The sequence below is a fragment of the Centroberyx gerrardi genome, chromosome 18, assembly GCF_048128805.1.
Source record: "Centroberyx gerrardi isolate f3 chromosome 18, fCenGer3.hap1.cur.20231027, whole genome shotgun sequence".
NCBI classification, from domain to species: domain Eukaryota; kingdom Metazoa; phylum Chordata; class Actinopteri; order Beryciformes; family Berycidae; genus Centroberyx; species Centroberyx gerrardi.
This window is the reverse complement of record NC_136014.1, coordinates 6,809,888-6,822,997: the sequence shown is the minus strand read 5'-3', so window position 1 is coordinate 6,822,997 and position 13,110 is coordinate 6,809,888. Positions and strand designations below refer to the sequence as shown.

General features: G+C 39.4%; 2 protein-coding genes across 3 annotated transcripts in view; one reads left to right on the top strand and one right to left on the bottom strand.

Moving 5' to 3' along the window:
• Positions 1 to 443, bottom strand: part of susd6 (sushi domain containing 6) — a 35,791-nt gene extending 35,348 nt beyond the window's left edge. The window contains exon 1 of the mRNA XM_071906997.2: positions 253 to 443. The gene's annotated coding sequence lies outside the window, so the exon portion shown is untranslated. The remainder of the gene's footprint in view (positions 1 to 252) is intronic.
• A 5,505-nt stretch (positions 444 to 5,948) lies between these two features.
• Positions 5,949 to 11,713, top strand: acot20 (acyl-CoA thioesterase 20). Of its 2 annotated transcripts, XM_078289836.1 has the most exons (6): positions 5,949 to 6,058; positions 6,878 to 6,940; positions 7,353 to 7,783; positions 8,316 to 8,871; positions 9,118 to 9,323; positions 10,162 to 11,713. In XM_078289836.1, exons 4-6 carry the CDS (start codon positions 8,415 to 8,417, stop codon positions 10,747 to 10,749), a joined length of 1,251 nt encoding a protein of 416 aa, XP_078145962.1. In that variant the 5' UTR covers positions 5,949 to 6,058; positions 6,878 to 6,940; positions 7,353 to 7,783; positions 8,316 to 8,414; the 3' UTR covers positions 10,750 to 11,713. The 2 variants fall into 2 exon arrangements, with proteins under 2 accessions (XP_078145962.1, XP_071763073.1); XM_071906972.2 differs by lacking the exon at positions 7,353 to 7,783.
• The last annotated feature ends 1,397 nt before the right edge of the window (positions 11,714 to 13,110 follow it).

Below are 13,110 nucleotides of genomic sequence, written 5' to 3'. Positions count from 1 at the left end.
GTCAGTAACGAAATATGGCATTAACCCTGAGAAACAATATTCACTGCTCAGAGCTAACTAACTCCACGTAGTTAGCTTACAAAGATTGAATTGATAACACATTCGCGTTGACAAATTATTACGTTGCCCTCGACCGACGACATTTTTCCTGTTTTCAATTATGGGATCAACAAATACAGACAGACGGAGAGAGAGAGAGATCTCGTAGTGGCCTATCTATGCTTAGCTTGCGAAAAAAAAGACAAGACTCACCAATGTAAAGGTTACCAGCAGCGAGCCCTCCTCTTTCTGTTTCACATTCGAGGCATGAACTGTCATATAAATTGAGATACCCAAAGCTGTACGTGGCAAAATAACAAAGTGTTTTGGTCGTGTATCTCCGTCAGTAATGTATAGTATCGTTGTTCCTCGTCCTCAGCCTGCCAGCTCTTTATTTTAGGTAAGCGGAAACGCTCACTGTGAGAACTCTACCAGCTGCCTCGCTCTCGCACGGTCTCTATGGTTACCCCGTTAAAGGGGCGGATCCAAATCTGTCAAGTCTACCGGAAGGCGATTTGGCTTCAAAATAAAACCGTAAAATGTGTTGTGGAGGTGAGAGGTGGGACAAAATTATGCATTGGGGTGTAAATCAGAACAAAACTCGTATTATAATGCTAAATAGAATCATTGCAATGAATGTGTAGTGAAAATATAGCTGTTAACCAGATACTAAGATTGTGCTGTATTATGGTGCTGGTATGTCATGATGAAAAATTGTATTACATGTACATATAAGGCTAAAAAGAAATTATGTTTAAATGACTTCCAAGTAGCCTAGTATATGTTTTGTGACCGGGTCTGTCTTTGCGGATTTTGGCAGCTCTGAATGGCATATTGCATAGTCCTATATAGAGGTAATTAGTGGTAAATAAAAAGGTGGGTAAACTATGACCTCCAATCGGTCATCATCATGAGGTAAACAACCACCAAAATATAAACAAAAAAAGTATATATTTTCAGAAATGTGAGTTAATACTATACTATACCCCTTTAAAACACTGTATCTTCATATAACTTACATCAGTTTGATGCAAGTTATTATGATATGTACCATGAATTAATCTAATAAATATTTTTGTCAGGCTAAAGGTGGGTCTTCAAATAAAAAAATGGTTAAATTCAATTTCCACAAAAAAACGTTGAAACCATAAGGTTTTATTTTGAAGGTTGTGACAGGAAGTCCTCTTTTTATTGTGGCTGGCTTGACACTGGTCGGATAGGCTCTTGAACCATTGCTTGTGTCAAGGTAGCAGCAGAAAGGGTTTAGCACTGTCAAAACGCCCACTGACTCACCATACAAATTCAGGGAAGCTCATCTCACCCTTGTTCTAAGTAACAACACATGGGTGAATCTCAAGGATCCTATTGTAAAAATATCTAATAATCAGGGGCGTGCTTAGTGATTGGAGGCCTTAGGCAAAGGCAAGCATTGGACTCCCTGAATTACAACCCTCACCGTTTTCAATCCATCCTTTCTTTAAATTACCTTCAAGTTGGGGCTGAGAAAAGTCTGCATGCATGGGTTCCTTGGCAAGGGTTGTTTGATGACAAGAACAGTGGAGCTGATCTCTCCTGACTGCGAAAAGAATGATACTCATACGGTGTCACTCACCATGTTTTGATGCTGCTCTTCTTCATAATTATTATCAATTATTATATTCAGCAATTTTGTAATTCACTCACTGGCTAACTCAGCTTTTGAACTAGCCAGCTAACACTACTTTTTAGGTGGCTATCTAAAGTACAGTGCTGCCAACTTGGTGACTTTGCCTTTGCCATTTAATAACTTTAATGTCTCCCCTCTGGAGACTCTATTTCTCAAACTTATTTTTTTCAAACTTGCTTTTACAAACTTACTTTTTCAGGCCATGGGGAACGATGTTAATGTGTTGACTCTAAAGCTTTTGGCAGCAAATCAGTACGGCTGATGCCTAGACATGTTTCTTGTTCATTCAGGCTACATTGGCAGGTACGCACGCAACCCTGGGGCAGAAAATGTGTGTGCTTAGTGTCTATGCCTATGAAAAGCTGAAACTACATTTCACTTTGTTCTGTGGTTTGTCATCGTTTTCTCCAACTGCAGTATAAGTGCATCCAATTATGTTCCTGAGCCTTACTACGTTGGTGTTATCATTTTACCTTAATCTTTTGAAAGATACTTTAGTGTTACATTTAGCAAGTGTTACAACTCTTTATGTTAGCATTGCTAACTGACAGGAACTACAATGCAGTAACATTAGCCGCATCAAATACCAACAATACCTTACTGCAAATAGCTATCTCTTGTCTTATCCTTTTGGTGGTGACTGTAACTGTATTTTGCTGAGATACTTACAGAGCTACAGATGTTTAGTTCTACAGCTGTCAAGCTAGCATGCTTGCTGATTTGACACTTGCTGAGCTTGTTGCTTTTTATGCTAATTGCCATTGACGGCAGTCCTATTTGGAAACACAAAATTGGATCAGTATTGCATCCTAATCTAACCCTAACCCACCTGTGATTAGGGAGCTGTAACATAACCAATGACTCTTAAAAAATTGAGGTGTGGTTAGAAGAAAGTATGGGAAGAGGACACACTTTGTGTCTATTCTCATATATCACATTACACCCACAGAAATTACAGCCAAGCTGCCAACCTAACTGGTCGGTTGACTCACCCATAGCTGATCACTTACTTACAGCCGAATTTGGTCTATTTAGTATACTTTGGGGATTTGTAAGGGAGTTTGGGTGGGTGCAAGAGGAGCTCCAATACAGAAATTCTGGGGTATGTCGCCTCCTACAGCAATGTACTCAGAATGATTAGTAAAACACACAGGCCTGAGCTTTCCTCTACCAATGACAAACAAAGGACAGGTGATTCCCTTCACTACTTACTTCCATGTATGATTGTATCTAGAACTTCATGTATGCCTCCTGAGCTGTCTGCTGCCCCAGAGATGATGGCAGTGTTGCCGCCCTCTGACCTGATTCAGAGGAGACGCCCACAGCTGTCCTGGGCACGAAAGACTCCTTCTATGGAGTTCAAATGGTTTCAAAAGGAGGCAATAAAAGAAAATGTCAAAGTAACCCAAGACTCAAATGTCTTCCATTGAGAAAAGACAGTTGAGACAGTTCTTCCGCCTGCATATTGCCAAGAAATCCACAAATGCCCTGTTTGGCAAGAATAACCAGGATGATGACGTCCAGTTTGGGCATTCAGCCTTCAAAATAAAAGTGCAGTCAAGTTGAAATGTGTAAAAATATAGATTTAAACTAATTTCTATTTATTTAATCATCAAACCCAATAAGGGAGAACTTAACAACACACACACAATATTTAGCCCCAAGCGGTTGAAGCAAAATTATGATAGGCCTGAAAAATCATGACCAAGTGATACTAAGGATTCATCCAGTACATTCAAGTATTCAAGTACATGTTATCCCTCCACCTTTGGTATCAATCAGACCGGTGGTGTAGCAGTTATGGCCTTTCAGAGTTAGAAATTTTGCTTTTTAATTAAAGCGCCTCCATCAGGCCAATCAGTGTAACTCCAGAATACAGTGCCACAATGTGTCATCCGTCTAAATTTGGTTAAAAATAGGTTTGAGTTAAAAAATTTGCCCTTTAATTATAGCAAAACACAAAACAGAACAAAACCTTCCCCCTTGAGCATGTTCACAACAGTCATGATATGTGTCTGTTGGTAATGTTTTAGTAAAGCTAACATCATTTTATATCTTGTAACATGTTTAATCTCTCCTAAGGGGCAGTGGCTGATTTTTTTTTTAGCCACACCAAATGCTGATGCAGCCCAGAGCCCTGAAGCACTGATATCATGTTACTGCTGGAGAGGCACTTCATCCCAGCATGCATCTGCATCAGAGCTACACTGAGGTGATACGCTGTGATGATGTCATCAGCGACATTCAGGAATACATGAACTGATACTTACTGACTGACAGATGATCCAGATGTCTTCATCCGGTAACTCATGGGTATATTTTATTATATATTTACAGGCCGCAATTGCAATGAGAGTTGTACAGTCTGGAGCAGAGATATCTCTATAAAAACACATTCCATTCATCACACATAATATCTTTATCTCTAGTGAGGAGAAAGAGGGAGGCGGAAATGATTACTTCAATTTCCTCAGATGAGATCTCCTCTCTTACCTGACCTCAGTGCAGTTGCAAAACATAATGTATCATTGTGAACGAGGGACCTGATGTAAGAGCAGAGAAAAACTTTATGGTAGTCAAGTAGGAGAAAACTGGAAAGTAAAATATGTGTTTAGACAGTGAAACATAAGGTAATCATAATTAATAATCAGGAAGAGAACACTATGCATGATGCTGGATGTCTAATCTATCCCAACACACAGACATCATCTCAATATATCCTTCCTGAAGTCCCATAACGGAGACTACCACCATTCCTCTATGTTAGTCCTATGGCCCAAGACAGTCCAGTGTCCACAAGTGACCACAACAATCCCTTTAATCAGTGATGTCATCCAGATGTATGTAGAGTTGTTCTATAGACAATGAATGGGATATTGATTTTATGGACTGTTCGGTTAAGCTGTGACACCCAAATGAGGTTTATTATAGTAATGTTGACAGACCAGAACGGAATATAAACCTGATTTGTCTTTAAATTTGAGAGTAATTCCATCCATATCATACTTTAATCTGCCCTTTGACCTCTTAGTCACTGTCATTCAAAGTATTGTTCTTGTAAAGGATTGTTCTTATAAAAAGAAGAAAAAACAGCAAGGTGTTTTCAAGCACTCAAGCTTTCTCAAACTATTATTCTCTGTGCCAATGCTGGCACCTAGTGGCTCCTTGGCTTTCATACACACATTTAGCTGTGATGTTTCTCATACACATATTATATGTGTTGTCAAATATAACATGAAATAGTACATAATTAACAGAAGTAGAACTGCCACCTCCTAAAGACAGGGCAGCATACAATTTTAAACAATATTCATCACACTGATTGCAGTCAGATACAGATATATTGTCATCCCAACTCATCATACCTGTCAATGATGAGTTGGGATGACAAATCATCATGAATGCAATCATCATGGAATCTGGCCTGGCAGACAAACATAACATATTACCAGATGCCAAGTTGGAGGGGAAAAAAAAGAAATTGTGCTATACTTACAGCATATCTGACTGTTGTTTTCCTTAGAGGTTTATTTCATTATGTTCCTATTTAAATGTTAGCATTTTAACAGTCAGAGCAGAGAAATATAGCCTAATTCTTAAGTAGCCTTCTCATGTTAAAAGAGAAATGCACAGGCACACACTGACAGTAGCCTAGGCAATTCATGGTATGGCAATACATTTAAATTACATAGCCTATATATTTTATTCATTTCTATAAGTTTTTCAGTTCATTTATATATTACTGATGATTATTTTAGTACATTTTGGAGGCAGAGATTCTTATTTAAGATTATATTCAGTCTTCTTAGTGCAGATGTTTTTATTTTTATCCACTATAATATTTTTTCCATTTACAATTTTAGTCGTAGTGGGGATACTGGTGAGTCTTAGCCTCTGAAACCAATGAGAGAGGATACGTGACAGAGGGGATGATGTTTGTAGCGATAAAACATAGGCAGGCCTAAATTTGTGTCCTCTGGCGCCCTACTTCACCAGCTGCCAGGCACGTGCACAGGTCGGGTCCAAAGCTGGGGGTTTGAGCCCCCGCCTCTTTTCCCTGTCAGTCCTAAAGTGCTATTTTGAATGGAACTTTTAAAATATATATTTAAAATATATATATATGTTTTTTTTTTTTAATCATCTAATACAAAGGGCAGGGCGCTACTCTCACAGAACACAGGCAGCTTGATTAAAAAGAGGGCCACCCCCATTCTTTGAAAAAATGGTTGCACCCAGTCCTCAACTGTCAAGGAAACAAAAATCAAAACAATACTTTTCACTTGCTGACTTTAGAGCGCCAACTGTGACTACGCAGTCCACTTCTGTCTGATGGGAGTTTCCATCCTAATACAGGTATTGTTGATGTGACCTTGTATGTCATTCAATAAAATAGAGAGACAAAGTAATGGGTGCATAGTCAGTTTTTCCAAAAATGAGGTCCTTATAGTGGCTGTAGACTAAATAAGCTAACTAACTTTGTTAGCTTTTTTTTTTTAGCTGATAATCAAATCATGTGCGTTTTTGTGCTGGTGGGAAAGTCCAAGTCAGCTGCTAAACGGCGTTGCATTCATGTCTGGTGCTATTTTGTCGGAAAATCAATCCCGGAAGACATACACAGACGTCCTGCAGCTTAACAAATTAATTTGACGAACTTCAACAAATGTTGGGTTAGTCTTGCTAACTTCAAACTTGCAATAAAGGAGCATGTATGTGTTTTCTTGTTGTTGACTGACACAAAACTTTATTTTTCAACTTGTTAATCAGGTTAAAGGTCTAATGCCTCATAACTCAGAAACTCGGGCAACAAAATTTTCTCAGTGTCTGATTTCCACATTCGTTCATGTGAAATTTCCAAGTAGAAAATTAGTTTTTCTGATAAATCCAATAGCACATGAATGCACAATTAGTATTCACATGATGTCATATTTTCTAGCAATATGGAGCTTTACTATGTACACAGCTCATTGGCTGTGGGTGTCATTTGATTGTAACCACCTGTGAATTTATTACAATCACCTATTGTTTTCCTACCAAGATGGCCGTGTGGTAATGTGACGCACTACTATGAATAGCTTTATCAGAATCAAGCAATATTCACAGGAATAGGTCTGGTCAGTTTTCTGTCTGTATAATAGTAAACATTTATATTACTTTACCTTTTTATCCTCTCAGAAAATACAGTGCCCTGCCCCCAGAGTGCACTACGCCACCAACTGAAGACTCTCAAAGCAGCAGGTACAAAACTGTCACACAAGCACATGTCAACAATGACTATCCATAGTATTGCTAGTACTTATTAATTTTGTTTGTTTCAAGGATTCTTTGACAGATTTAACATCTTAATGCTGTGTGTTTCTGCCTCTGTTATGGAGTTTGAGTCAATAAGTTCAGAAGTGAATACAGTGTCTACATGCAAGGTTATATCATCTTTGAATTGGCCTACATGTGATCAAAGAAATATTCTTTGCATTTTACCTTTGGATATATACTGCAGGCCTATATAGAGGTACATTTTTATGGTGATATGGTCTTCCTCACAATGTGACCTAAAGAATATTGACTTAAGTTTTTTTAGACAGTGTAGTAGTACTACTGCAGTATGACAAAAATAAAAGAACTTTAACTCATAATGGTTTCATTTTCATAGCAGACAAATGCATCTTGATTGCAATGCTGACCTCTAGTGCCAAGATCAGTGTTAGCTTTGATCTGTTTTAAGAGGTGAGTTCCCAAATAATAGCACTATTGTGAGTGAGTGCTCTATAGATATGCCATTATAAGGAAGCATAGTGATCACTCCCTGAATTTCATGGTAAAGAACTGCTTTCTTCAGTTAAGAAGAATGTGGTTTCGGTGGGCAGGGGGTCAAAATGGATCGAAAGGATGCCCTTCTTGTTGACTTGAGACAGAAAAAAAGCTGGTTCATAGTTGAAAAATCAAATGTGTGGGGAGCTCTTAATATCACTGTAAGAAGAGTGTCCTGTTGCTAGAGACACATGTCATGGGGCTGGTTACCCAAGAAGTCCTACAGCAGGAAGGAACAACTTATGTGGACCTCCAATCCAAGTATGTGCACAGGTACAGTCCAAAGGGGACTTGAACCCCTGCCTCTTTGTCCTGTCAGTCCTAAAGTGTCCTTTTGAATGGAATTTTTTTAAATGCATATTAAAAAAAACCCAAAACTTTCATCATCTAGACAAATGGCAAGGCGCTACTCTCACAAAACAGAGGCAGCTTGATTAAAACTGATGGAAAGGATGCTCTTTTTGTTTACTTGAGTACCTGCTCTTCTCAATGTCTGTGTACAAAAACAAAGTACATAGTTAGTACATAGTTTATCGCATATTGCATAGAGTACATACATAGAATCTCATTGTGTGACATGAATTTAATTTGCATGCGAGAAGATGATGATGGGAGTTTTGAAGATATGCCGTTTGTTACATGTTCATAGTGAGTCACACAGCTTTTACTTATATCCGTGAGGTACTGCTCAATAAAGAACAGGCATGATTTGTAGAAAATGTTTTTGTGAACAAGATGAAGTTTGGTAGTGCTGAGGTATACAGAGGTGAAAGTCTGATGTTTGCCTCTTGATTCCCTTGCACAGATGCAACACAACTGAGAGCAAGACTGCAACAAAGCCAAAAGTAAGGGCAAAGGACATTCTGGTCAGCACACTGAGTTACTGATCCCGTCCTGAAGAGTAATGGCTTACTCACGGATCCGCATAAAGCTTCTCCCTAGCTTTCGTTGTTTCTTTGATAAACCGGTTCAGGTAAAAGTAGAGGGACTTGCTCCCCACCAGCCAGTGGAACTGAGGTCCAAACTTGTTGATGACAGAGGGGTTATTTTCAAGGCCTCTGCCCTGTACACAGCAGATAAAAGTGGCCAGGTGGATGTCTGCCGTTCTCCCTCTCTGGGGGGAAGCTACACTGGAGTGGAACCCATGGGTTTGTTTTGGGCCATGGCACCAGAGACTCCACATAGTAAACTGCTGAAGAAGAATGTGCTGAGTCCAACACTGGTGGAGATAGATGCACTGAAGGGGGATACTGGTGAGGTCTTGGCCTCTGAAACCAATGAGAGAGGATACATGACAGAAGGGATGAAGAGAATACCTCTGCAAGAAGACAGAATAAGAGGAGTCCTCTTCCTACCACCAGGTTTGTCTGCTGTGATTCGGTTGATGGAGATGGAGAAAGAAACACAAAAGTGTGAATGATGTTGTCAGCATTCCATCCAACACTGTTGTCAGATCTTGTAATAGTGGTTATTCTGGGATTTCAATTCTTGACAGCTGTTTACAAGTGTTTGATTCTATGTATTGACTCTATCACTTTCTCCAATCTTCCCATCCTGTTTGGCTTCCTTCTTAATACCCCCCCCCTTTATTTCCCTGCTTTCTCTAGGAAAGGGGCCATTCCCAGGGATTCTGGATTTGTACACCTTTGGCGGAGGTCTTTCTGAACCCAGAGCCAGTCTCTTGGCAAATAAAGGTTTTGCTGTTCTGGCTCTGGCCTATTTTGGTTACCAGGATTTACCTAAAACTCCCCCTAAACACTTTGACTTGGAGTACTTTGAAGAGGCTGTAACCTTTCTGAGGAGACAGCCACAGGTCAGTACTGGAGTCAAAGGAAATGAATATTTTTTTATGATCTCTTTATTATTGACTACTTGTGATGTTAGTGATATAGGAATTTAGGTTTATTCTTCTGTAGTTATTGTAGATGCTCTAAGAAAAGTGTCTTATAAATGTGTAACATGTAGAATGACAGAGAATGCATCAGAGATTCAGGCCCATATTTTTATGTGCTATGTCAATGTTGCCATCTACTGGCTACTTGGAATTCACAAACATATTGGAGCGACAGGCTTATGTGTAAGATCAACAGGCTTATGTGTCAGACTGGCCCTAAATGCTATTTGATAGACAACTGGGCGGAACCAAAGGTTTTTCCAAGCTCCTCTGCAAATTACTCATCTTGAGTAGTGCATTCAAGTTAGTTCAACCACCTGCTGTGTGCAGATTGTTTTTATTTAGTTATACAAGCATTTCTCAGAGGCAGAGATTCAGTTGGTAGCAAGAGCGCTAGGCTTCATAATATTAGCTACCTCATCTCTGGCTTTTAACTGGGCTTTAATGATGGGCTGATTGACATATTGTTCATTTGAGCGCTACTTTAAACTGAAAAGTTGTCTGGTTGGGCTGCCCTCAGTACAGTTCTAAGCGAACCAATGCGCTTGCAAACAAAATGAGCTCATTTGTTTTTGTTTGTTAGAGCACACTGAATCTGAAATTAGGTTAAAGTCAGTTGTTATAAACGGGCTAAATCAACCACTGGCTAGTCTTCAAAAATGGTCTTAACCACAGTTGCAACATGCTCACAAAGTCTAAATTCTAAAGAAAAATAATATTCTAAACATGATTAATCACATAGTCCCTCTCTGTTCAGGTCCAAGGCCCTGGGATAGGCATCTTATCGATCTCTCATAGCGGCGGCTTGGCTTTGTCAATATCGTCTTTTCTCTCTGGGATCTCAGCAAGTGTCTGTATTAATGGCTGCAACGCGAATACTGTGATCCCATTGCACTACAAAGACATTGTTATCCCTCCGCTGACGCCAAACTTAAAGAATGTTAAAATCACTGACTCTGGGCTTGTAGATATAAGGGATGCCTTACCAGACACCATCTTGGAAAAGCACCAAGCTTCTGTGATTCCAATAGAGCGTGCCAGCTGCCAGTTCCTCTTTCCTGTTTCTGAAGACGACCACAACTGGAACAGTTCTCTTTTTGCCAAGCGGGCTACCGAAACGTTGAGGAGTCATGGCAAAGAAACCTTTGAGGTGGTTAAATACCCCAAAGCTGGACACTTCTTGGAAGTGCCCTATATGCCTCATTGTCCAACTGGGTTCCACCCAGCTGTGGGGACTGTGGTGGTGTTTGGTGGGGAGCCAAAAGCCCAGTCTGAGGCTCAGCTGGACCTGTGGGTAAGAGTCCAAGAGTTCTTCAGGAAGCACTTGGACAACAAGAGTACCTGATAGAAAGCAGTGCTCAAACACACACTGGACCATAAGGTCTTGGTCCTCATGTATTAAGCATCTCAGAGTAGTAGTACTTAACAGTGTTTAGTCTTCTCTTTAATTCATAATGAATTAAATTGTGAAAGGGGCATGTAATGATACTGAATTAACAATCTTAAATTGAAGTGTTTAATTTGATTAACATCATTTCTGAGATTTGGCTAATGGTATGGAACTGAAACAATTTGATTGAATTGCGACATACTGACTTCTTAAAATAAAATTAAATAAAAAATCAAAAGACCTCCTTTGTCATTTCTATAGATAGTTTTTATGTTTGCTTTTATCTTTGAAATGAACTATTGTAACAAGGCTTTTGTGATACTGTGATTAAAGGACACAGAATGTAGACAATTGGAATCAAAATTATAAGGCAACAGTAAACGTCGTGCCCCACAAATGTTGGAGTTGCCCTCTGGTCCAATCAATAGCATATAACTCAGCTTGATACGTTACTGCAATGCAAGGTAACCTATTATTATTATTATTACTTGTTTTATTTATGTTTTTCAAAGCTTATATTTTTTGTCATTTTTGTCTTTATTAGATAGTTTCAACATAGAGAGAGAGACAGGAACGATTAGGAGAGAGAGGGGGATGACATGCAACGAAGGTCCTGGGCCAGGTTGAAACCCAGGACGTTGTATTTACATGGTATGTGCCTTAGACCACTGATCCATCAGGACGCCCCTGCAATTCTTATTCCTTTTTTTTTTTTTCTTGTATTTTGCCCAATAACTCAGCCCTACATTGGTAACTTTTTTCTTATTTGAGCACAACATGTTATACCTCTTGCTATGCAGTGACAGAGTGGAACGGCACACCTGTGTCCCCCCTAAGGCCTAAAAGTTAAACCCTCATACCTGCAACACCATTTGACATTAACATGGTACTTGGTACATATGTGTATGTCCCCGTGATGAACAACTTTACCAGTTGTTTATCATCTAATTGGTCAGGGCCATGCACAGACTTTTAGGAGGGTAGGTGCTCAACTGCACTACAGTTGCAGGTGCCCCCCCCCCCCCCCTATGAAATAAGCCACATGCAACATCTTGTATGAAGCTAACTATCTAACAATGTTTCAGTTTGTTGCAGTTTTAATGATATCCATCCTCCCATGTATTCATTCATTTAAGCACCTTGAGATTACACTGTATTTTAAAGTGTGTTATACAAATAAAATTCATTATTATTATTATTATTATTATTAGCTATTTAGCTATGTATTCATGTGACAGGGATCATGTAGAGTAGGCCTAGTTCTAGTTTAACGTTTGGCATGTTGACTAATGGCTATACAAATAAATTGCTAAACACAAGTTAATTGAAAACCTTAAATACCTATTTAGTTTAAGGACCAAGTTTAGGTTGACAGTGTTGTGCATGAACGCGCTAAAAGAGCGTGTTCATTGAACGACGCTCACGTACTGTGTTTTACGGCACCCGTCATGGCTAGTGCAACTGGCAATTCAGACGCAGCTACCGGTACTGCTGAAGTACTCTAAATACTCTAAATTGTGTGCTCTGCAGAACTGAAATCATAGCACATCTTTCAGCTAGCGACTGTAATGAAGCCAGTGGTGGAGCCTGTACCAGCTCGCTTGGAAGCATATGAATCTATTTTATGTTTTTGAACTGCTGCATAATTTGGTTCATGCAGGCTAAATAAAATTTCCATTGCATCTACAGTATACCTTTACTGCACCTCTTTTTTTCACTTTCTGCATAATATGACACATTGTTTAAGTGGTAAAACATATACTCACATTGGTTTTTCTTGGCTTTTAAAAGTAATCTCAGTCTGTGATTCTATAGTAGTATACAGTAATTCATTTAGTTTGGGAAGTGGGCAGTGGCAATGATTGGGGGCTGGGGATGGATGGGTAGGAGGAGGTTCTATTGAAAAAGAATAGCTCGGAGCAGCTCATTAAAAAAAAAACGGAAGAAATGAACGTGAACTAGTTCATTTTTTGGGACTGTGAACTTAGTTCAAAATTCAAAATTGTGAACTATGAACGTGAACTAGTTCATTTTAATCTGTGTGAACTGAACTTTGAGCTAGCTCTTGTTGTGTGAACTGTAGGTTGATGATTAACCTGTCGGGCTCCTAATCTCTCCTCTTACAGGGGCTGGGGGGCGCGTGTCGTGTGTGTGTGTGTTTTAGCACCGCTGTACCGTGACCTCACCTCCAAACGCTATGCGCGCTACACGCCCGCATAGCGGGCAACTTTTTTTTTTTTTTTTTTACATAAGCAGTAAAGCCTTAGGGAAGCTAAATCAGTCCACACTTTTAAAAAGCAATTTATTTTCATTGGC